Source organism: Antechinus flavipes, chromosome 3 (genome assembly GCF_016432865.1).
Source record: "Antechinus flavipes isolate AdamAnt ecotype Samford, QLD, Australia chromosome 3, AdamAnt_v2, whole genome shotgun sequence".
NCBI lineage: Eukaryota > Metazoa > Chordata > Mammalia > Dasyuromorphia > Dasyuridae > Antechinus > Antechinus flavipes.
Genome location: NC_067400.1, coordinates 461,445,057 through 461,470,911, shown reverse-complemented (window position 1 = coordinate 461,470,911; position 25,855 = coordinate 461,445,057). Strand labels below are relative to the sequence as shown.

The 25,855-nt window shown below is 34.6% G+C and overlaps 1 protein-coding gene across 3 annotated transcripts in view; it reads left to right on the top strand.

Moving 5' to 3' along the window:
- The window catches only part of SGCG (sarcoglycan gamma), a 328,977-nt gene that overhangs the window by 239,610 nt on the left and 63,512 nt on the right, over positions 1–25,855 (top strand). For all 3 annotated transcript variants that reach the window (XM_051986574.1, XM_051986575.1, XM_051986576.1), the window contains exon 5: positions 8,612–8,731. In XM_051986574.1, the coding sequence (XP_051842534.1) occupies positions 8,612–8,731 (120 nt within the window). The remainder of the gene's footprint in view (positions 1–8,611; positions 8,732–25,855) is intronic.

Sequence of the window (25,855 nt, the reverse complement as noted above, 5' to 3'; positions counted from 1 at the left end):
ATATACACACACACACACAAAGAGATAGCTTTAGTTTTTATGAAGCTCCTCATATGTGCCCAGTTTCAAAATTGGTAACTCTTCTCCACAAGTAGTAGCTTGGTCTTCTGAAGCAGCACAAAATATTACTACTTCCTCTAATCTTTGGAAACTCTTCAAATTTTGTGAAATTTTGTGCTTGACATAATGAATAGAAAGTTGGTCTCAAAGCCAATAAGTTCAAATCTTGCCTCTGACATAAACTTTCTGTGTGACTGAACAAGTAATTTAACTTAGTACACTAGAGCAGAGTTGTCAAACACACTGGCCACAAGGCAGCCACCAGCACTCCTAAATGTAATTGGGAAATAGCTAATTTAAAATATGATAGAATTTAGATAATGTTAAAGTGCTGTTTTCTGAGTCCATTTGCTCTCTCAGGGACCCTTGTGTATGGTTTTAGTTAGCCCACTTTGTATTTGAGTTTGACATCACTGCTCAAGTTAACTCTCTGAGACTGTAGGTTGCAAAGAAATTTCTAACATGAATTAGTAAAAGGAGTTCCTTAAATCAACAAAATCACAGGTCCAATGTATGTTCCCTTTCCCTTTCATATTTTCTAAGATGGCTTTCATATTTATTTTCAGGGTTTTTTGCTCCAGGCTAAATATTACTCATTCCCACAATCATTCTTTATTAGGCATTATTCCAAGACCACTGACTTTCCTGATCATTGTCCTCTGGACAAATGCTAATATAAAAGTGCCCTTGAGGTTTTCTTAATATGTTTTTTAAAAAATAACATTTCCCTCATTCTGGACATGGAATTTATGCCTGACAATATATTGTTCTGTCAGGAGAAAAAAAAAAACCATTAAACCCTTGGCTTGATGTCAACCAGAGTCATTATTATTTGTATCTTGTTCACCTGGACTATTATCAAGTCAGACATCCTCACATCCTGTCCTTATGCCATTGATTTGCTAACCTCAACTTGCAATTTTGTTTTTACTCATGAACATCAACATGCTGGTTGAGACAATTTTGAAAACCAATTCTGTCATTCAACATATTAATTATCCCTATCAACTTTGTGTCATCTGAAAATTTTGTAAATATGAATCACAGAATTTCAGTGGCAAAAGGAACCTACCTCAGATGCCATTTAGCTAAACATATCCCTGAATAAGAATCCCATCTACAACCTGTGCCCAAAGCCATCAAGATTCACTTAAAGACTCCCAAAGAAGCCCTGTTCATTCCCTCCCAAGACAGAGTATGCTGCATTTGAATAGCTCTGACCATTACATAACTGTCCCCTATATCAAGTCTAAATGTTGTTCTACGCAAGTTCTACCTTTTTCTCCTATTTCTTCCTTTCCAGTACAAATAGTTCAAGTATAATCCTTTTTCCTTTTAAAAACTCTACAAATACTTGAAAAAATATCTATTCCAACACCCAAGTCATTTCTTTATTTTACTCTCCAAAAAATGATTTTACATTTATCCTTATTAAATTCCATCTTGTTGGCTGAGACGATTTCTACCTTTTATCAATCAGTATTTATTAAGCATTTGCCATATGCCAGGTACCAGGCAAAACTCCAGGGATAAAAATACGATGAATGAAGCAATCCTTTCTCACTTTCTAATGACAGGAGACAAATGTATATATGCAAACTTATAACAAGTGTGTGTGTGTGTGTGGGTGTGTGTGTGTGTGTGTGTAAATAGATTTGTCTATATAGTATATATGTAAAATGGATAAATACAAATATATACAAAAATACAAGGTTGTTTGAAAGGGAGAACAGTAATTGGGCAGATCTCTAAAAGCATCATTCAAAAGATCACATTTGACCTTTATGTTAAAGAAAGAGAGGTATTATTTGAGGCAAACAGAAGAATATACTCTAGGTGTATCAGATGGTCAGTGCTCAGAGATGGACAGAGAGTGACCTGTGTAAGGAACAGAGGTTAGGCCAGTTTGGTTTAGAGTGCATGTCAGGGGATAGAGGGTACTGATATATAACAAAGCTGGAAATAAAAGAGCACATGGCAACAGGGCTTTACAAATTAAACAGAACAGTTTACATTCTATCCTATAAGCAAGAGGAAGCCAGTAGAATTGATTGAATAGGAAAGTCTCCTGACCAAATCTATATTTAAGGAAAGTTACTTCGATGGGAATATGTAGCATGAATGAGAGTGGCCAGAAATTTGAGATGGGGAAAAGCAGGAAGACCAGTTAGGATGTTGAAGTAACCGAGGCAAATGTAACTTAAGTAAAAGAGATGAATACCTGAACAAAGAATGTGATAAGTGCTGTCTGAGGGGACATAAGGAGTCATATGAAAAAAATGTTGTAAAAGTAAAAACAAAATTTGGTGTCTGTATATGTAGGTTGAAGGAGAAGAAGATGTAGAGAAAAATGTAGAGGTTACAATTGTAAGACTATAGGGTGATACTTTAATAGAAACAGGAAAATTGGTAAGAGAAGATTTAAAAGTGAGAAGTTAATAAGCTCAGTTATTTATATGCTGAGTTATGATGTCCCCAAATATACAGTTTGAAATGTCCTATAGGCAATTGGTGATGTAAGAGACTCAGAGGAGATATTGAATTTGAATATATATATATGGATTTGGGAGTCTCCTATATAGACATGGTAGTTAAACACTTAGAATCTGATGAGGTTACAGAAGGTATAAAACATTACCTCTAGGCAACTCCATGGTTAGGGTTCATAAAATGGATGATGAGCCAACAAAGGAGATTAGGGTGGATTTGTTAGGCAGTAGAAGGTAAATCAAGAAAGAAAAATATGAGAACCCAAAGGAGAGAAATTCCAGAAAAAGTGGTTAACAGTATCAAACGATATTAGATTAGAATTAAGTTTTGTCAATGAAGAGATCATTGCTAACCTTGGAGAAAGCAATTTAATGGTGGCATCACAAGCCAGATTGCAAAATATTAAAGAAAAAGTGAAAAAGGAAGTAAAAGCAGTGAGTCTAAGGAAGTTTTTCTTGGAATTTGAGGAAGAAGTAGTATCAGATAATTTGAAAAATTGGTAGGGTCCATGAAAAATAGTTTAAGGATAGGAGAAATCATCTTATGTGTTTGAGTTCAGTAGAAAAAGAATCAGTTGATAAAGAGAAGTTGAAGATTCAAGAGAGAAAGGGGATAATTCAAGAAATAATTTTCTGGAGAAGACAGGAGGTGGTGAGAGGTAAAAGGGGCTTAGATTTGGGAAAAAAGGTCAACTTTTTGTCAAAGACTGGGAGAAAAAGGAGAAAGTTAGAGATGGGATCTAAAAATTTTGAGTCAAATAAAATGAAAGGTGAGGAAGCTAATGTTAAATGGTCTCAACATCTTCAATTATGTAGGAGACAAGATCTTTAGCCAAGAAAGAAATAGAGGAGAAGAATATGGGCAAGCATTCAAGGAGAGAAAAGAAAGTGGGCAATAGGTTATGTAAGGAATGAGATAGGAAATCAATTTGAAACGAATAAAAGGATTGCATTGCTGCAGTGTGGATCCAGTTGAGGTTGGATAACAAAAAAAAAAAAAAAAAAAACAGTCAACATGGGGTATCAGTCAATAAACAATTAAGAAGTATCTACTATGTGTTAGATATTTTACCAGGTGATGAAGATAAACAAGCAAAGGATCATCCCTGCTCTAAAGGAATTCACAATCCACTGGAGAAGACAACATACACATAATTTTGTAGAAACACATTATATGCAAGATAAATTAGAAAGCAGCAATAGAGGAAGGCATTAGAATTAAGGGAGATAGGGAAAGGCTCCCTCTCTAAAGGAGGATTTTAACTGAATTGGAGGAAATCAAGGAAACTAGGAGGCTAAGATAAGGTGAGAGAATTTCAGATACGAGGGAGCTACAGCCAACAAAAATGCATGGAATAGGGAAATGTCATGCCTTGTGCTAGAAGCAGCAAGGAGGACATTATCCCTGGATTTCAGAGCACATGAAAGATTTAAAGTATAAGAAAATTGGAAAGGGAAGAAGGTAGCTTATGAAGGGTCTTGAACATGAAATAGGGTATTATATTTGATCCTAGAGGTGATAGGAAGCCACTAGAGTTTACTGAGTAAGGAGATAGATCTACACTTTAGAAAAATCATTTTGACAACTAAGTGGAAGATGGCCTAGAGTAGGAAGATAATTTTGGCAAGGAGACTGACCAGCACACTCTTCCTTCATTTTTGTTCTGCTGATGATGATTAGGAGTGGAGGAGGTAGATGGTGAAGTAATCAGGGGCTGAGATTGGCAATAAGACAAGGAGGGACAATAAATTCAAGAGCAAAATATAATGTAGAGTTGAAATGGCTAATTCAACTTGAAATTGATGAGGAAGGAAAGTGAAGTGAAGAATAACTCTGACAGAATACCTCATACCCATAAACAGGCTAAGGTGACAAAAAAAGAAAAATATCAAATGCTGGAAGGGCTCTTGAAAAACAGATACACCAATGTGCTATTATTGGACCTATGAATTAGTCTATACATTCTGGAAAGCAATGTGAAACTAAGGCAAAAATGCCATTAAATTCTGCATACCTCTGATTCAGCAATCCTGATGAGGTCTATATTCCAAAAGATCAAAGAAAGAAAAATGTCATATGCACAGAATATTTATAGAAGCTTTCTTTGTGGTGAAAAAGAATTAAAAACCAAGGAGTTGCTCATCAACTGGAGAATAGTTAAACAAGTTATACTATATGAATGTAATAGAATACTCTTGTATTATAAGCAATAATGAAGGGAATGGTTTTAGAAAAACCTGGGAATACTTTAATAACTGACATAAAGTGAAGTAAACAGAACTAGGAGAATATATTGTTATTGATAATAAACTTTGAAAGACAGTAGCTTGTGAGATAAGAATTCACTAATTGGTTAAAAAAAATGTTGGAAAAACCAGAAGAAGAAGAAGAAGAAGAAGAAGAAGAAGAAGAAGAAGAAGAAGAAGAAGAAGAAGAAGAAGAAGAAGAAGAAGAAGAAGAAGAAGAAGAAGAAGAAGAAGAAGAAGAAGAAGAAGAAGAAGAAGAAGAAGAAGAAGAAGAAGAAGAAGAAGAAGAAGAAGAAGAAGAAGAAGAAGAAGGAAGAAGAAGAAGAAGAAGAAGAAGAAGAAGAAGAAGAAGAAGAAGAAGAAGAAGAAGAAGAAGAAGAAGAAGAAGAAGAAGAAGAAGAAGAAGAAATAATAATTGGGTATAGAACAGAATCTTACACTATATAATCAAGATAAGGCCAAAACAGATACATAAAATAGATACAAAAGGAGATATCATAAGTAAATTAGAAGAATAATGAATTTGTTACATGTCAGACTATGAATAGGAAAAAAGAATTTATAAATAAATGAGAGGTAGAGAACATTATGAAATGTAAATGAAATATAAAATGAAATTTTGATTGCACTCAATTAAAAAGTACTTTGTATAAGTAAAAGCAACTTAGCCAAGATTAGAAGGAAAGTAGAAAATTGGGGGGGGGGCAAGAATTTATAGACAGTGTCTTGGATTAAGGCTTCATATCCCAAATATATAAAGAGCCATTAAATTTATAAGAATGTGAGTCATTCCCCATTTGGTAAATGATCAAAGGATATGAACAAGCAGTTTTTTGATGAGGAAATCAAAGCTATTTATAGTTATATTAAATATACTCTAAATCATTATTGATTAGAAAAATTCAAATTAAAATTTGAATATATTTCATATCTATCAGATCAGTTAAAATGATAGAAGGGGAAAATGACAAATGTTGGAGGGAATATAGGAAAATTCATACATTAATATACTATTTGTGAAATTGGAAAGTGATCCAAACATTTTGGAGATCAATCTGAAATTATGTACTAAGAGTTAGACAACTGTGTATACCCTTTAATACAGCAATAACACTATTATTTCCCCTGCAATAATCAGGGGCAAAGGAAAAAAATCTATATGTTCTCTACTATTTATGGTAGCTTTCTTTGTAGTGACAAAGAACTGGAAATTGAGGAATATTTATGAATTGGGGAATGGCTAAACAAGTTGTGGTGTATGATAAAGATGAAATACTCCTGTGCTCTAAGAAATAATGAGCAGATTGGTTTTAGAAAAACATAGAAAGATTTGTATGAAATAATGAGTGAAAGTGAAATTAGCTAAACCAAGACAATGATAACATTCAGAATTTAGTAACAGCAATATTATGAATGACTAAGTTATTATAAAATTCAAATCAACTACAAAAGAAGATGCTATCCAAATCTAGCAAAAGTAGACCAAGAAATAGAAGTATTATATGGTTTTACATAAGTGTGTGTATATGAGAGAGAGAGAAAGAGAGAGAGAGAGAAAGAGAGAGAGAGAGAGAGTCCAAAACACATGAGGAGAGAAAGAGAGAGAGAGATTATGGTCTCTATTGCAGGAATAAGACAATTTGGAACTTAAAATATAGCAAAAAAAATTAATTAAAAAATTTTAAACACTAAATAACTTTGATTGACATAATGACTGATCACAATTCTAAAGAACTCATGATGAAACATTTTTTCTACTTCTAGCTAAGGAACTGATGGAGCCAGAGTACAAACTGAAAGTTGTTTCCTCTTCTTTGTTTTGCTTGCTTTCTTTCTTTTTTGGCATGACTAATATGTAAAAATTTGCTTTATATGACTATACACATTTGTAATGGGTTTTGTTTTTCTTGCCTTTTCAATGGACAAAAAAAAGGGGATAGAAGGAAGGAGAAAATTTAACTGAAAAATAAAATTAAATTGAACTAAGAAAAAGGGAGGGAATGCTGGATTTGAATCAAAATACTAAGGATTTGAATTTTAGCTCTGCTATTTATTAGTTGGATATCTAATCTCCTTGAAACTCATACTCCTTATCTGTACTATAAGATTATTGTACCTGCTCTGTTCAAATGATTATTAAAGAGAACAAAATGAGAAAATCTATGTGAGGCCCTTTATTCTTCATGAGATAATATAATCACAGATTTAGAGCTGGAAAGAACCTTATAGGCCATTCACTCTAGTCCTTTATTTTACAGATGACCTAGAAAGATTAATTACCTTATCCAGAATCAGAGTCAAATAGCTAGAATATCTGGCTAGATGTAATCATTAAAATCTGTTCCTCAGCTCTTCTAAAGGACTGGTGGCAAAATTGTAGTTTTAGCATGTCTATGTCAGATTTAACTGTCATCAACTTAGAGGTGGCAAGGGAGGAAAGGTAAAGGTGTTGCCTCTTAATTTAATCTTTCTTACTTAGTCTTAATTACTGAATGGGTTTTGCCTCAGTCAAACTGAGACTTATTAAAGACAGCATAAAAAGGCCATCTCCAGTTATCTTGATATTTGGCCAGTGAAGCCAGATGACTGGAGGAGAAAGTGAGGCTGGAGACCTTGTCCAGACTTCCCTTACTCAAATTCAGTTCACCTGCATGTCATGGCATTATCTCCCTGATATCATGGTTGTCTTCAAGAACAAAGGACAAACAACAATAATATAAACAAGAAGTTATGTAGCTTGTAATTTCTCCCCTTTCTGAAGCCCGCTATTCTAAAAAGTGCCAAAACATGAAGTAAGAAATTATCATTCAAAATTATGGTATCTGGCACCTCTTGACAGGCCTAAAGACTTGAATTCAATTAAATTAGTATGATACTCTCTTAATATCTTTTCTTATCTCAGGCTTTAATTCCCTCTTAGTAATATTTCTCTACCCTTTCCAGTTTGAAGATTGATGGAGACAAAAATGACATCACTGGTTACATCTAAAAGTAATTATGATCTCTATTTACAAATATGTAAAATACTTATTCAAGAATGGTGCTGCCCCAGATTCTTGAAAATAATTTCAGAAATAACTTGAAACAATTTATATCATATTAATACATAACCAGAAAGTGCTGTGGAGAATTGAGAAAGGACAAAGATCAAAATTCTTTCCTCACGGAAATGACTTTCTCCTCTCTGATTATCCATAATTATTTTTTTTAACAAATTATAAGGTATACTACTAAACCTGATATTTTAGAAGACAAAATCTTTACAAAGGGATACAGTAAAAAATAACAACAATGATGATAAGAATATAGGACTTTAAGGTTTATAAAGCACTTTAAAAATTATCTCATTTTATACTCAACCACTCTGGAAGGTATTATTATCCCCATTTTATAGATAGGGAAACTGAGACTAATAGTGACTTTCCCAAGATCACCCAGTTATGTCTGAGATTGGATTTGAACTCAGTTCTTCCTGACTTCAGTTCTAGCACTCTATCAACTCTGCTTCTCTAATTTCTAATAATACTGAATGAAACTAGACAGCTTTTATATTGGCAAGATACCACAAACTGAAAAAAATATATAAATTGGTAATGCATTAGTATAGTCAGCAGTGATTTAATTTGAACCATAGTTTGTATTCCTATTATACAGAAAGGCTTGGACCTTAGCAAAATTAGTATACACTGAATTTGTAGTGAGGACAATTTAAATTTTAAACAATTCAGAATTGCCTGGTAGATCTGACTTCTGTGAGTGCTCAAATCAAATTTAATCTGTTTAATACAAATTAAATATTGTAATATATTCTTCAGGTCCCAGAATGGTAGAAGTCCACAGTCAGCAATTCCAGATCAACTCCAAGGATGGCCGGCCTCTATTTACAGTCGATGAAAAGGAAGTTGTGGTTGGGACAGATAAACTTCGAGTAACAGGTTTGTGGCATTTGGGGGGGGGGGGAACCACTAGACATTCCATTGAAGCATACATGTTCTTTGCAAAGCAAGTCATGCTTTTATCCACTTAAAATCTTTTAAGCAGATGAGAAAAATCTTTTAGTGATTGGCATTAATGAGGGTGGTTCTTTTTTTTTCTCTTCATAACTAGAATTACTTCTAAATTTTTTGAAGATTCTATTTAAACTATCTTTTTGTACCTCAGCTTTCCTTCCTTCTACAAACCTATATTTTTATTCATTTCCTTTTAATTTCCTTAAAGATTCTCATCCTTTACCCCAAAGAAATACTAAAGAAGGAAAAGGGACCTGTATGTGCCAAAATGTTTGTGGCAGCCCTGTTTGTAGTGGCTAGAAGCTGGAAAATGAAAGGATGCCCACTAATTGAAGAATGGTTGAGTAAATTGTGGTATATGAACGTTATGGAATATTATTATTCTGTAAGAAATGACCAGCAGGATGAATACAGAGAGGACTGGCGAGACTTACATGAACTGATGCTAAGTGAAATGAGCAGAACTAGGAGATCATTACATACCTCAACAACGATACTGTTTGAGGATGTATTCTGATGGAAGTGGATTTCTTTGATAAAGAGACCTAACTCAGTTTCAATTGATCAAGGATGGACAGAAGTAGCTACACCCAAAGAAAGAACACTGGGAAATGAATATAAACTGCTTGCATTTTTGTTTTTCTTCCTGGGTTATTTATACCTTCTGAATCCAATTCTCCCTGTGCAACAAGAGAACTGTTCAGTTCTGCATACATATATTGTTTCAAGGATATACTGTAACCTATTTAACATGTAAAGGACTGCTTGCCATCTGGGGGAGGGGATAGAGGGAGGAAGAGGAAAAATCGGAACAGAAGTGAGTGCAAGGAGTAATGTTGTAAAAAATTACCCTGGCATGGGTTCTGTCAATAAAAAGTTATTAAAAAAAAGATTCCCATCCTTTGGTGCCATGCATATATATCTGTTCCAAGTGACATTCCAGGTACCTCATTTCCCTACTTCCTTATCCATTTATACTTCCTATACTCACTTTCTTCATTGTAGAGCTGTTCTTTGCAGGTGGTCTAGTATCCTGGTAGATAGAACATTTAGAACTATAAAGAATGAGAAATAACAAAGGACCATTTGATTATATATTTGGCCTTGAATTTCAAGAAGGTAAAATGATGTAGTGGAAAGAATAATGGACTTAAAGCAAAGGAACATAAGTTCAAATCTCAACTTACCCCTTATTATCCACCTAGACTTATACAAGTTGCCTAATTTTTCTAAATATTCATCATCTATAAAATAAGAAGATTGGATTCTACAACCTCTAACAGCCTTTCTGTAATTTAAGGTTTTAGCTAATATTCTTAAGATTAAGAAGCTGAGTTTTATAATGAACACTCTCTATGTCTGTCGCATGGTAAAGGGACAGGTGTGTCTCATTATAGCTGCACACAAATTAGCTATCATGAAATTTGGCTGATCTGCTTTCCACATTTTGATGAGTACAGAAGTGATTATTCATAGACCTGGTTATTTTTCCCATTAGCATAGGGATACCTCTAGTCTCTCCCAGGATGGATCCTAGTGGTCTGTGCTGCACGCTATAATATTTGACATTTTTATTCAATGAATTGGATAAATATATAGATGGCATGATTATTGCATGCAAAGATTTCACAAAGTTAAGAAGTACAGTGAACTCAACATACCATATGACAAGATTGGAAGTCAGAAAAATCTTGATGGGCTGGAACATTGGTCTGAATTAAATAAAAGTAAATTTAATAAAATTAAACCTCACTTACAAAATAGGGAACTCCAAATTCAATATGAGGCAGTTATTTGGTATGGCTTCCAAAGAAGCTTATATGACTCTTTTAAGAAAGGAATAGTATCCAGGAATAAGCTAATGATTCTGATAGACTTGTCTTGTCAGATAAGCTCTGGATTTCCTGGAATTCAGATCTGGTACAATTTTTAGGAAGGAAAGGATTCAGAAGAGGACAACCAAAATGGTGAAGAACTTTGAGTTCATTCAATGTTAAGATTGGTAGGAGGAACACAAGATGTTTAACCTAGAGGAGAAAAGACTAAGGAGAGACATGAAAGTTGTCTTAAGTATTATGAAAGACAGGTAAGGCATGTTCTTCTTCAACCCAGAAAGCAGAACAGTGAGCAATTACTGGATGTTGCAAGCGAAGCCATTTTAAGCTTGATATAAGGAAACACCTCCTAATGAGATATCTAACAGTTGAATTAGCTGCTTAAAGAGGTACTGAAGAGGTATCCCTGCAAGGGGAATAAATATTTAATTGCTGGCTGGCTCTTCAAGGGGAAAAAATAGTACATGTAGCACATTTTGTATTGAATCTATATTGTTAACATATTCACCAGCACTTTTTTGAAGTCTGGACAATCAGCAAAACAATAAATCAAACTCTTATTTCCTAAAATGCAAATGTTCATGATGAAAATTTAACAATTGTCTCTCCAGAGCTAGTTCAAGCTGACTCTAGCACATACTTGTTTTCATCTCAGGTAGAGAATATTTATACTACCAATTACTTCTCTTATTTTCTTCATTTGTCCCTATCTGATGGCTTCTCACTTAATAGCTTCTGCAGTTCTACTGTGTCATTCTTAGAACATATAGTTCTCTTCAGAAAGAGATTCAAATCTATTTTAAGTTCTAACTGTATAGGTGTCATTTTCTTTTCTATCCTCTCTGTGTAATAGGCTTTCATTATCCATCATTTTACTAAGGGTCAAGCTTCCTCTCACCCACCTCAGATTTCCTGCTTGCCTCATTGAATTCTTGCTTCAATTTCTTTTCAGAACCTTTCCTTCTTTCTAACAACCTAGAGAATCAGTCTTCTAATCCCTTTGCCTTCTGCTCTAGAGGGAAAGCAACTTTTATTTTTTTTTATTTATTTTTTTTTTTTTGGGAGCTAGAATTTTTACTGAGATCTGAAGGAATTAAAGGAAACAGGAGGCTGAAGTGAGAGCAAGAGCATTTCAGGCATAAGGAAAAGCCTGTGAAAATGCCTGGAGCACAGATAGAGTGTGGCATATGAGAAACAATGAGAAGGCCAGAGGCATGAGTTCTGACAGCAAGGAGAGATGAGTATTATGTAAGATGTACAAGTACACTCCTTTAGGCAGGAGATAATCAACCAATGTTAATCAATGGAGGAAAGAAACTAAAGGAACTTTAGCATTAAAAGGAAACTTTTAAGGAAAGGAACGTTTTGGCATTAAAGAAGGGGAATGGAGATGATGATGATGATGATGATGATGATGATGATGTCACTGATTTGTGTTGTTGGAGCTTATTCATTCTATGGCTCAGATTTGCCAGGCCAAGTATGCAATGCAACTGACAACAAGATAAAGGCACTTTTTAATCCCTCTCCAATAGAACACCTTGTAGTCAGGATTTGGGGGCAAAACAAGTAGAGACTGTCTGCTTTGTAGAACTAGTCTGTCTGCTTTGTAGAGCTACTCTGTTATAGCAGATAATATGTGGGATTGGGTTCAGGAAGACCTGCGTTAAAAATCATGTCTCCAACACCGATGTGATTATGGGTAACTTTCTTCATGTCCTCATGACAGTAGTATTGTATTTTTAGTGTTTTAATAGTTCCATTGCTTTCCTATATTCCTCCTCTTCCTGGCTTTCTTCAAATCCCAAGTAAAATCTCTTTTTTTTTTTTTTTTAAAGTCCAAATCCTTTATTGTCTCTTTCTTTTCTTTTTTTTTTTTTAAATTTTTTATTTAATAATTACATTATATTGACACTCGTTTCTGTTCCGATTTTTTTTCCCCTCCCTCCCTCCACCCCCTCCCCTAGATGGCAAGCAGTCCTTTATATGTTAGATATGTTGCAGTATATCCTAGATACAATATATGTTTGCAGAACCGAACAGTTCTCTTGAGCAACTTTTATTTTGAATATAGATAATAGTCATTCCACTTGTCAGAAAGACAAGCATCACACACCAAATGCAAGGACCTGCACAATTTCCCTTAGTCTCTGTAAGGTTGAGATTTTCAGCCTTATTAAAAACACTTATAAATTTGTAATCTTTGACTCAGGGTTTTTTGCATAAGACTCTCTTCATTGGAGGAGAATACTCAATGCTTTCTGTCTATTTGATGGACAACATTGAGGGAGCTAAGAGTAGAGACAACCTGATCTCCTGGTTTCTGGATTCAAGAGAAAAGATATTATTCTAAACTCTCTTCAATTCCCTGGATGGAGAGGGGGAGAGGGAAGAGAGACGAAAGAGTCATATAGATGTACAAGTACACTCCTTTAGGCAGGAGATAATCAACCAATGTTAATCAATGGAGGAAAGAAACTAAAGGAACTTTAGCATTAAAAGGAAACTTTTAAGGAAAGGAACGTTTTGGCATTAAAGAAGGGGAATGGAGATGATGATGATGATGATGATGATGATGATGATGTCACTGATTTGTGTTGTTGGAGCTTATTCATTCTATGGCTCAGATTTGCCAGGCCAAGTATGCAATGCAACTGACAACAAGATAAAGGCACTTTTTAATCCCTCTCCAATAGAACACCTTGTAGTCAGGATTTGGGGGCAAAACAAGTAGAGACTGTCTGCTTTGTAGAACTAGTCTGTCTGCTTTGTAGAGCTACTCTGTTATAGCAGATAATATGTGGGATTGGGTTCAGGAAGACCTGCGTTAAAAATCATGTCTCCAACACCGATGTGATTATGGGTAACTTTCTTCATGTCCTCATGACAGTAGTATTGTATTTTTAGTGTTTTAATAGTTCCATTGCTTTCCTATATTCCTCCTCTTCCTGGCTTTCTTCAAATCCCAAGTAAAATCTCTTTTTTTTTTTTTTTTTTAAAGTCCAAATCCTTTATTGTCTCTTTCTTTTCTTTTTTTTTTAAATTTTTTATTTAATAATTACATTATATTGACACTCGTTTCTGTTCCGATTTTTTTTCCCCTCCCTCCCTCCACCCCCTCCCCTAGATGGCAAGCAGTCCTTTATATGTTAGATATGTTGCAGTATATCCTAGATACAATATATGTTTGCAGAACCGAACAGTTCTCTTGAGCAACTTTTATTTTGAATATAGATAATAGTCATTCCACTTGTCAGAAAGACAAGCATCACACACCAAATGCAAGGACCTGCACAATTTCCCTTAGTCTCTGTAAGGTTGAGATTTTCAGCCTTATTAAAAACACTTATAAATTTGTAATCTTTGACTCAGGGTTTTTTGCATAAGACTCTCTTCATTGGAGGAGAATACTCAATGCTTTCTGTCTATTTGATGGACAACATTGAGGGAGCTAAGAGTAGAGACAACCTGATCTCCTGGTTTCTGGATTCAAGAGAAAAGATATTATTCTAAACTCTCTTCAATTCCCTGGATGGAGAGGGGGAGAGGGAAGAGAGACGAAAGAGTCATATAGAGGAACCAGTACTTCAATCATATTGAATTCTTCCTATCATCTTTTTATTATTATTATTATTATTTAAACATTAGGTTTATACCTTAATTCTACCATTTGGTTAAAGTTTTTGAGTTTTCTCAACTCTTCTTAATAAATGAGATCTGATTCAAAGTCCCATTCTGGCAGTTTAGGATTGATAGAATGAAATGAGTCACTCATAGAACAGTTAACAAAAAGAGGTTATTTAGCCAAAGCACAGAAGAGATACTGCAATACTTAATCATATAGAAGTGCCATTCATTGTCCAAGATAGAAGCAGATCTTAGCAGTAGGATAAGACATGATTCCCCCCCCCCCAGGCAATTAGGGTTAAGTGACTTGCCCAGGGTCACACAGCTAGGAAGTGTTAAGTATCTGAGACCAAATTTGAACTCAGATCCTCCTAACTTCAGAGCTGGTGCTCGACCCACTGTGCCACCTAGCAGCCCCTGAGAAATGATGTCTTAAACTCCTACAAAGCCCAAAGAATCTCAAGCCTATTTATATCCTTAAGGGACCAAGAAGCTACAACAATATAACCATCAGAAAACTGTATTAATGGGAGACATGGTTTAAATCTTTATCCTACTAGGCCAATCAACTTGGGGGCTATATTCTTTGCCTTTGTGGGGGGTGGGGGGTAGGAAAGCTAACATAATTAACACAGAGGGTTAAGAAGAGAAGAATCTTAATAGATAATGATCCTATAATATTTCTCAATAACGACAACCCAACTCAAATTCCTTTTCTTTGTTTCAACAGTAACTCAGCACAAATTAACCCTTTTTTTCAACCATGTTACCAGTCACCTGACTTTTTCATCCATTTTCCCCACTCATCAATCAGTTTTATCAATTTGTTAACCTTGTAATTGTACCACTTAGCTTTTTTTTTTTTTTTTTTTTTTATTCTCCTTGATTTGTCCTGGCCATCACCTCCTTCTTAATTCATCAAGTTCTACTCCCTAATCCTTCTTAATCCTCCATAGTCCTTTTATAGTGTCTGTAATTTTCTTTAATCCTACTTGTTTTATCTCCCAGAATAGAATCCAGACACTTTCTGGATCTAAAAATTGTTCTTCAATTTTTCTCCAATTTCTATCAAATTTTGCCAAATTTTTATCTAACTAAAATTCATCCTCTAATTTAATTCACTAGTACTAATTCTCCAAACTTCCCATGTAACTACTTTATCCTCCTTAATTCCAGTTCTTGATTTTATTCTTCCACACCCCCATAACCTTCTTCCACAGAAGCTCAAAATAGAATCCCATGTCCATGCAGCTGTCTCATAAACAACTTAAGTATAGAGCAAAAGCCCACTCTTCTCCAGGCTAAATATTTCCAATGACCTCAATTGAGAAATTCCAGGACTTTTACCTTCCAGGTTGCCTTTTTATGCTTGTTTTCTATTATTCTGTGTTTTGTTTTTTCAACATCCTTCCTAAAGAAACAAACTCACTAAGAATTAAGTAAAACACTTTGTCTAGTAATGAGGCGTGTCAATGCCTGGGAGAAAAATAAAAACAAATGCAATTGACAGGCTTAGATTATAGCTTTGAGGAATAAACTTGTTCTGTTTAAGTAAACTTTAATTCAAACAATAATAAAGAGAAAAGTGGCAAACTCTCAGGATATAGGACTATAAATGTTAATCAGGGTTGTTTGCTTATAGTTGTACTATGGAAAGCACTATCAGCTATATATTGGCCTTTCAAGTCATAGGATCATAGATTTGTAATTGAGGAGACTGCTTCTAGAGCTGGGAAGGGAGAACTACAAGACCATCTAGCCATCTAGCCATCTTGTCTTTTTTAGAGGTGAAGAAACTGAGGTCTAGGGAGCTAGTTAGTACAGTAGATAGAATATTGGACTGAAAATCAGGAAATCATGAACAAGTCACTTAATTTGCCTGTCTCTGTTTCTTCATCTGTAAAATAAAGATAATAGCACAAGGGTTGTTGTGAGGATCAAATGAAATAATATTTGTAAAACAGTCTGCAAACTCTTAAGTATTATAGGAATGCTATTACTATCATTGTTGTAATAAAGAAGGATAAACTAATTGGCCAAGATAACAGAGTTAGTATTTGTCAGAGATTAGATTTGAACCCAGTGCCTTCAATTCCAGAGTCAGTCATCTTTCTACTACACCATTCTGCCCCACAGATGAATAATCACCAGAAGAATACCATCTTCAAAACCAAAAGACAGGATTGCAGCCAGATTTATGAAGTATTTTATTCATAAAGACAGAGTAGGCATGAATGACAAGAAGAGAAATGGTGGTCTACAAACTGTACTTTTCCCTGTGTATCTAAAATCTGATGATTTACAAATGGCAGTTTTCTACATCTGGAGGACTTAGTTGGCATCTTGCTTTAGAATAACTTGTAATTCAAATTTCTCTTGGAGGGTTTGTTTGGCTTTGCACTTTAAACAGTTCACCAAGAAGAAAATAGTTTGTAGAAAGCCATATTTCACAACAGCATGTGTTGCCTATGGCCCCATGAGTCCCTATTGTTTATATATCAAAAAACAATCCTGAATCATTTTGCAGCTTCATTAAACCTGCCTTTATATTTACATTTGTTCCCCCCCCTGGAATACATTCATTATTAAATATGTTGTCTTATTTAATTTACATGAGTTTAATTTAGGTTAACAAGCTAAAAAAAATACCCTAGAATCGTAATCTTAAGAATATGCAAAGACCTCAAACTGAAAGAATGTTTAAATCATCCAAAATAACAACTAGAAGAAACTAAACTAAAGTAATGATGTCAGAAATTGCCTCTCATAGGTCTAAGTATTATTCTAAATAACCCAGATAAAGCTATAGCAGTTAACTTGGGAAGTTATGGCCTTTCAAAAGCATAAACTCTCTGTTGATTTAAAGTTTGATTACATGACAAACATTAGAGCTTCTGCCAAAAGCCTTCCTAGAGAATAGTAAATCCTCTGTGAGCTGTTCAAGCACAAAATCTAAAGAAATGTTCTTGAATTTATGAAACCTAAACCAGAGTAACTTCTGAATGGTATACACTTCTAGATATTTTGTAATAAATTGCACAAATTCTTCAGCGTTCCCTGAGATAATCTATTCCTGAAAGGAAGTTGTTTTCTTTCACCAAAGACTGATTTCTATCTTTATGTGGCTAATAGTGTGATATCTGACACATGTTGTATATTTTATATATAGCATCATCATCAACTGTTTTTAAGTAGTTAACATTTGCATCATTGCACAAGGCATTAACAGACTGGCACAAAACCATAACATATTACAAAGCACATAGAGGAAATAAGAAATAAGTAATGAATTATTCTCAGGTCACTGCTTTGAAAATGTTTATAATAGGTGAGTTCAAAATGTGAAAAAGATTCAGAATATTCATCTGATATGAAAGGAATAAGATTTCCATAATTCTGGAAGGAGCTTTAGATCTATGAAGAAAGTACAACACAGCTTTGTTTAAAAATTATTCTATAGAAGGAGCTCACCATACTGAATATGAAGAAACAAAATCAAAGCTGGGAAGAACTGTGTTCAAGTCCCCAAATTCTGAAATATTTGTTTAGTCTCTTTCAATTATATCCCACTCTTCATGATCTCTTGATGCGGGGGTGTGGGGGGGTGGTCTTGGCAGAGATACGGAAGTGGTTTGCCATTTCCTTCTCCAGCTCATTGATGAGGAAACTGGGGCAAATAGGATTAAGTGACTTGTCCAGGGTCACACAGCTAATAATAGCTGAGGCAGGTCTTCCTGACTTCAGCTCTGATAATCTATCTGATGCACCTCTTCTGTCTTGACACATAACTGGCTACATAAAATGGGGCAAATCATTTAACATCTCTGTGTTTGGCAGCTCTCTAAGACTCTAAATTAAAGAGAAAGTAGGACCTACTCTTTTTTCAAAAATGTTCAGATAGGAACAGGAATCAGGAACATGATTTGGCATACTGGTAAAAGCAAAACCTTTAGTCACTCTACTTAAAATAACTTGTCTGCTGTAGCTAACCCGAGGAAAGATTTAAGTAACTAGTGATTTAATTCCCAATAGATATACGTGTTGACTTGAAGACAGACATGGAGTTTTTCACAGAATAAAAGCAAAGTCTTGTAATATATAATTTTCTCTAATTTTCTATTTCTTCTCTGAAAATATGAAGATAAAATAATAGTGGATATAAGGTAATAAAGGTGGTTTAAGGTCTTCTTTCAAGAGAAAGCTGAGCTAATTAGAAAATGTTGAAAATGAGCTAAATAAAATATGTGAACTCCATGTTATCGGTGATTTAAAATCAAGGAAACAACAGAAGAAAAAAGGAAGCTGCCAACAGCTTGCTAGGAGGCACTGGACAAGCCAAGAATATGACCATATCTTAGATGCCACAAGGCATTATAAGAGAGAGAATGTTCAACATTAGTAGCAGGTTAGGGTTCAGGGAACCAAATAAAGAGGTTTGGCTCCCCTAAGTCCCCCTAGGGATTCGGAGCAAGGTAAGGAGTTGTAGGAACCCTCTTCTGGCTGCACAGAGGTCCTTCATAAATGAATTTACAAACCCGAAAAGCTAGTCTGATAAAAAAGAAGTTTATTATTGGCATTGGGAAGTCAGCCTTTGCTATGCATGAATAGAAAGGCTGAATTCCTTAGTGGCAAGGTCTGACAGAAAAGTAAAGTTTCTAGTGGAAAAATACTAACAGAGAGGTATAAAGTCTTGTTAGGGAAATAGGTGAGGATAAAGAGAGGCTAATGCTGAAAAAGAATATCATTTCAGCGGGCAGAAGTTGCTGCTATGCCAGGAAGAGGTTCCTTGGCATGTTAGGTCCTCTGCAAGGACTGAGCCCCAAGTTGGCTTATTTTATAAGCCTTGGCTACAAGCTGGGGGTTGCTCTTGATGGGGGCTAGGTATGATCCAAGCTGGAAAATCTTGGAATTGAATGAGTCTCTGGGCTAATCTTTAATTCAATAGGGTTGGAATTCCACAGCTCCAGACTCAACTAATCCCACCTAGATAACAGAAAGAAGTTGTCTGTCCTGCTTCCCTTGGGCGGGGCCAAGATTCAAAGAGAATCTCTCCTTCAAGAAGTTTTAGAGAGAATTTCCGGGCTCCCCTTATCATATATATGAATAGATACTACTTGCATTGTACTTTCAGGCTCTCCTCTCTCAAATGAATGCTTTATATCACTACTAAAATCATCTTTCAGATACCTTGATTCTGAGATAAATTATAAACCCTGCATCTTAGTATTTAAGGCCTCTCCATAATCTAATTTATTTTCCAATCTTATTTCACATTACTCCTTTTTGTCCACACTATTTCCCCAGCCAAACCAAACTACCAACTTTTCTCCAGACTCAACATACCCATCTCCTGCCAGTGTCCTTCAGTGTCTATAATGCTTCCTCTCTTCAGCTCTGCTCCTATATTGTTATCTTCCTTCAAGATTAAATTTGCCTGGTCTATCCTTTGGTAGTGCTCTTCAGATCACCATTTATTTATGTATGTGTGTATGTTGTATCCTCCAGTTCTGTAAGCTCCATAAAGGCAGAACTATTTTCTTTTTGTCTTTGAATCATCAGAATTCTAGCATCTTGAATTGAATTATTGTCTAGAAGGGGAAATGTCAACCATATAACAAACTTTTTGCTTGATTGAATTGTTGTGTTCTTGAAAGTACTAGCTTAATGAGCTGCTGAAAAGAATTGCAAATTTACCTACTATGAGTCTCTCAGCACAACAGTTGTTCCTAGGTTCCTGACATGGATTTTAAGTGATAAATTACTATAAAGCTGATTGTCATTGATTTTTCTTTGATGAACTCTTTGTTATCAGTGAATTCAATCAGAAGTTGAGTTTGGGAAACTAATCTGCTACACATTTTTTTTTTAATGCACAGCAGATAGGTTTCTTATCTAGGTAAAACAAGCTTTATATTATGGGGTAATAAATACACAACTGTGGTTTGTGACTATTATGTTATGTTGTGTTTCATTATGCTATGTAATGTTCAAAATAATGTTTAGAAGGCTCACATGTATAAAAGAGAAAAGTTTTCTTAATATCCAGGTTCAGAAAGGAGCAATGGGAAGGCCATGACAGGAGTTAACATATTTGCCTATGAATCAGGGCATCCAATGCAAAAACTGAGGTAGATGTCAACATATCTTAAGAATAATGAATAAACCAGTTAAAGTGAAAAATTGAATTGGCTTCTTCATCCATCTATAAAATATGACATGTGGACATTTTAAACTTCATGAAATTCTATAGCTGAAGTCTTTAGAAAAAACACTAGCTCACTATTGCTGTCACTTGACAGCTCTGATTCATTGTCCGGTTGTTTTTCATTGTACTCTAATTCTTTAGTCTTCAAGGTGATTTTGTTTCACTCCCCAAATGTTTGGCCACCATGTTCTGCCTATTTGCTGCCACTAGTTGCACTGCATGCATGTTTGTGTTTTTAAAAAATAATATTGATTTATCATTGATCTTGCAATATGGTAAGAAAGAAAGGAAAAAAGAAGTAATGAAGAGAGGAAGAAAGGAAGGAAAGAAAAAAGGAAACAAAGGAAGAAGGGAGAGATGTAGAGAAGGAGAAAGGAATGAAGAATAGAAGAGAAACTGGAAGTAGAGAAAAAAGGAAGAAAGGAAGGGAGGGAGGGAGAAATGGAAAAATGGAAAAAAGGAGGAAGAAAAGAAGAAAGGAAAAGATTATAAGCCTCATTTTATAGAAGAGGCAACTGAAACTTGGATAGTTCAAATGGCTTAATGGAACCCATCTAGTAAGTGGCAGAGCTGAAATTTGAACCAAGATTTCAATGCCCAGGTTAATGTGCTTTTGGCATATATCATTTATAATAAGATTTTTAAAGCTTGTTTCTAAAAAAAGTTTAAGCTATTGACTTGTACATGTATTTCATATAATATCTTTCTTTTCTAAAATGTATACAACACATTATCTTAAATGTTTTGTTTATATAATCAGATCAAAATATAACTCCATTTGGTCCTAATTTGTTTTTTTTTCCTATATCAATCATGCTTTTGATTATGTACTATAAGACATTTCAAATAATATCTCCCATTTTCAACAATAAGCAGGTGTTAAAGCTGATTGTATTTCCCAGAATATGGGATGAGAAATATTTGAGTATGATGGATGCTCAAACCTCACAAAAATTGAAATACCGTAGGAGACTAATAATCATTATCATGACATTATAAAAAAAATCACAAAAGTATTTTAGTCATGCTCAGCTATGATATACCAACAGTCTTTGAGCAATTTTTACTTTAAGTGTGAGTGGCAATTATGAATACAGGATTGAACAACTTGGATATTTAGAGCTTTTGTGACCAAACACAATTGCAGGGTTTATAGAACAATACATCTTCAATCTTAAGACTTTCTACTTGAAAGTACAACATTAAAATAATCAAATGGTTCTGTGATATACACTGTGATATAATTAGATGGAAAGTAATTGGCATGTGTTTAGAAAATCAGTATGAAACCTTTTTCTTCTGTAAAATATTGTGAGTAGTACTTTTCTAGTGATCTAAGGTATCATTGGGAAAAAAGCAACTGAACATCTGGTGTTCCAATAAAAATTTTAATCTGCTTGAGCGATTGGAATACATTGTCTCTTTGGCTGGATTTACCAATGCAGTTTATTTCACAGATAGGTTGGAAAGGACCAAATGAGTTTATTATTTTTATCTCAGCTCCTATGTTATGTGTTTTCTATAAATGCAGTAAGATAAAATTATGCAAAAATAAATGATAGATAATCCTACTTTGTGGTAGATAAAATGTTTAGAGTATATAGGTTTGTACTTTAAGAGATCATTCAAACTGTCACATTAGAGAAGTGTAGTGTGCTTTCTAGAGCCCCCAAATTGGGGTGCCAAAATGTACTATGCTTTTTACAGTCCCCATGTTGGGATGCCAAAATATATCCTCTGGACTAACTCTCTAGAGGATCACGGAGACTAGACTGAGTCCTTGGTTTTAGTGGAGGAGTGATGAAGCAGAGACCCAGGAGGATGGTCAAAGATGAAGTTATTTATTTCAAGTCTTCTCAGCCCCTAAATACCTTAGTATGATTACATCACTGCAACACACTGAGCAAATGCTAACGATAAGCACTCTACTTGTTGATATGTAAATGCCTCTTTACTGTAAGTATCCCTTGCTTCAAGTAGAACACAGGTGGTCACACCACCCCTTGATTTCTCAGGAAGGGTAAGCTGCCCCAAGGGGAGATGGGGAGCCAAACCAGACATTGTCAGCAGGTTCCCTCTGGACTAAAGAGTCTTATACTTTACCCAGAGTTTCCCCACTATCTGTGGTTTTCTACAGAGAAGTATTTGTGCTTCTAATCACACTGTTATAAACTCAACAGATGAGATTTGTTGGAAGAACTTGGATAAGAATTATACAGGATGGGTTAAAATCTGAACCAGAAAAGGTATCCAAAAGTGTTCATGGCCAAATATCTCCCACATCTCCAACTTTGTTTGACACATCATCAAATCTGTATTGGACATTTCAAATGAGATGCCCCAAAGACATCTTAAACTCAGCAAGTTCAAAACAGAATTTATTATCTACCAAATTCTGTATTTATGAGGAGGGTACCACCATCCTCCTAAATTCACAATTTGGGAAGCAATCTTGTCTCCTCATCCTCCCTCACACTGTATATTCAATCATTTCCCAAATCTTGCCCTATGAATATTTACAAAAGATCTCTTACAATCAACCTTTTCTCCCTATACACACAACCAGTACCTTAGTGCAGAACCTTATTACTGCTTTCCTAGACTATTATAATGGCCTACTAATCAGTTTGCCTCTTTCCACTCAAATTTATCTATAACTACTAAAATATGCAAATATCTGACCATGCCATTCCCCTAATCAATAAATTCCAAAAGCTTCTTATTGCTTTTAAAACAAAATATAAATGTTATCTGTTGGGCTTTGAAAATTTTTCATAACCTGAATCCAACCTAACTTTCCAGCCTGATTATATATGACTCCCCTTTGTATAGTCTTCAATCAAGCCAAAAAAAAAAAAAAATGCTTGCTGTTTCTTACTTTTATTGAGATCTCCATGCTTTTGTACTTGTCTGCTAGTTATTACATGCTTCCTTCTCATCTTTTTTTTAGAATCTCTTATGTTCTTCAAAACTCAACTCAACAGCACAGTGGATAGAACTCAGAACTCATAGCCAAAAAAGCATGGATTCAAATTCAGCCTCTGATATTTCCCTTAGCTGTGTGACTCTGGGAAAATCATTTAAACTCTTTGCCATTTTCCTCATCTGTAAAATGGGAGTGATAATAGCACCTGCCTCCCAGAGATGTATAAGAATCAAATGAATTAACATGTAAAACACTTTGCAAACCTTAAAGTGTCATATAAAAGTAGATTATTATTGTCACAATTGTTATTATTATATGAAGCATTTCTGGATGCTCCGACTGCCACTATCCACCCTCCCTATACTACCTTATGTTTGATTTGGGGGTTTTTTGTATATGTTTACATAGAAGCTATCTACCCCCCATAAAACAGAAGTTCCTCCAAAGCCTCAGACCGTAAAGCATGTTATCTGTCACAGAGCAGGCACTTAATATGTGCTTTTTGATTGATCAGTCAATGGATTCAATGACCATTTCAATATAATGTAATAAATAATAGAGATGTTTATGCATTTTAATAAACGAACCTTTATGACTAAGTAGCAGAATAAATGAGAGATAGAAGAGTAAAAGATAAAGAACTGGCCTGGGAGGCAAAGAACAAGAAATATCTGGATTCACATTAAAGCTCTATCACACACTGGTCAAATGACCCTAGCAATGTCATTTCATTTTTCATTGTCTAACACATCTCTCTGGCACCATAAATTGAAGTTGCTAATTTTCAGTGGTAGAAGTTTTCTCATGAAAATTCTCTGTGCCCCTAGGAGAAAACACACACACACACACACACACACACACACACACACACACACACAAAACACACACACACATACACATACCACCATCACCACCACCAACAACAACAGCAGCAGCAATAACAACTACTTCAGACTCTATGCATATAGTTTCTTAGATTTAATTTAAAAGATTTTTTTTGATGTTTTTAAACAAATTTTCAGTTCTTCATGGCTTTGGAACCAAAATAGCAAAATATACAATTTTACAAATCAGATCTAATAAATATCCAAAGTACTGCTTGAAGGATATGGATATTTGGAACTATATTTTTAGCCTCTTTGGAGAGTATCTGGGCATAATCTTTCTCCCTTCTTTTTTTCTTCAGTTTTAATAGGATTTACTTGGACTTTCCTTTGGAGACTTAATATTGCACTTTCCATCATTAAGCTGTATTGTATACCTTTAATAACCTTGGTTGCAAATAAACTTATAGCTCTGGGAGGGTAGTCTGGTAGGAAGAAAATAGGAATAGGAAGTAGTGATAGGGAGGGGGGACTAAATTATATTGTTATCTTTTTTTCTTCCTTTTTCTTTTTCTGATCCCTTCTCTCTTTTTATTCTGGCAAGTTACTCCCCTCTCGCAATTAACTTGCTTTATGGAAAAAGTGAGTAGTGGATTAAGTGAGGGGGGAAGGGGGAAGGTGTTGGAATATTAGCATTTTTCTGACTACTCTAAATAAATATATCTAAAATATGGATAAAATCATTAAGTCAAATAATCAAAATGAGAGATCTAAAAGCAAACCCAAAGAGGGAAGTAAATAGAATCTTGGAAAATAAAGACTTATTTTTTAATGAAAATTTTGAATAATGGAAGAAAGAGGGGAGCTATTTGGACCTCATCTCATTCAAACTCCACTTTCAATAATGATAAAATATTAATGTGTCTTGATATATGGATTAAAATATTTAATCTCAATGGATCCATCATCTCCCCACTGTGAAGACTCTCTCTGGCTGTACATATCACAATAGTGTTCATCTTTACCTTATCAGTTCATGCAAATCTTGACCAAATCCTATCCAAATAATTTTACAAATTCTACATAGAAAATCTAAAAAAATATATTTTGGAAACCTGTTTTCATCTCATCTGTTGCCATCCCCTTTTTCTTTGGTAGCTGCATCATTTAAGTAGCAGGTCTATTGAAATATTGAGGTTTGTAGTGAAAGCAACTAATTTATGTGATCATGATGAAAGAAATGCATGCTATTCCCAAATACATTGTTTCTTCTTCTGTATATCGATTACAGAGGCTAAAAATTAATTTGTCTTGCTATATGCCAAAATAGCAAGGAAGTATGATTATGCTGGCATAAGAACTCTCTCCTGGAATACCAGTATAATTATTTGTCTTTTCATCTTAACCTTTGCTAAATTACTATTTCATTTACTCTTCCAATCGCATACTTCCCGGATTATGGCTTTTATACCACCTCTTCTGCAAGGGTTATTATTGCCAAAGTGTTATAACATACCTCTAGGCATGATCAAGTGGAGCAATGTATTTAAAGTTCTTTGAAAACCTTAAAGAACATGAAAATAAAAGCTTCTATGATTGTTATTAATTATTATTATTATTACTTTTTTCATT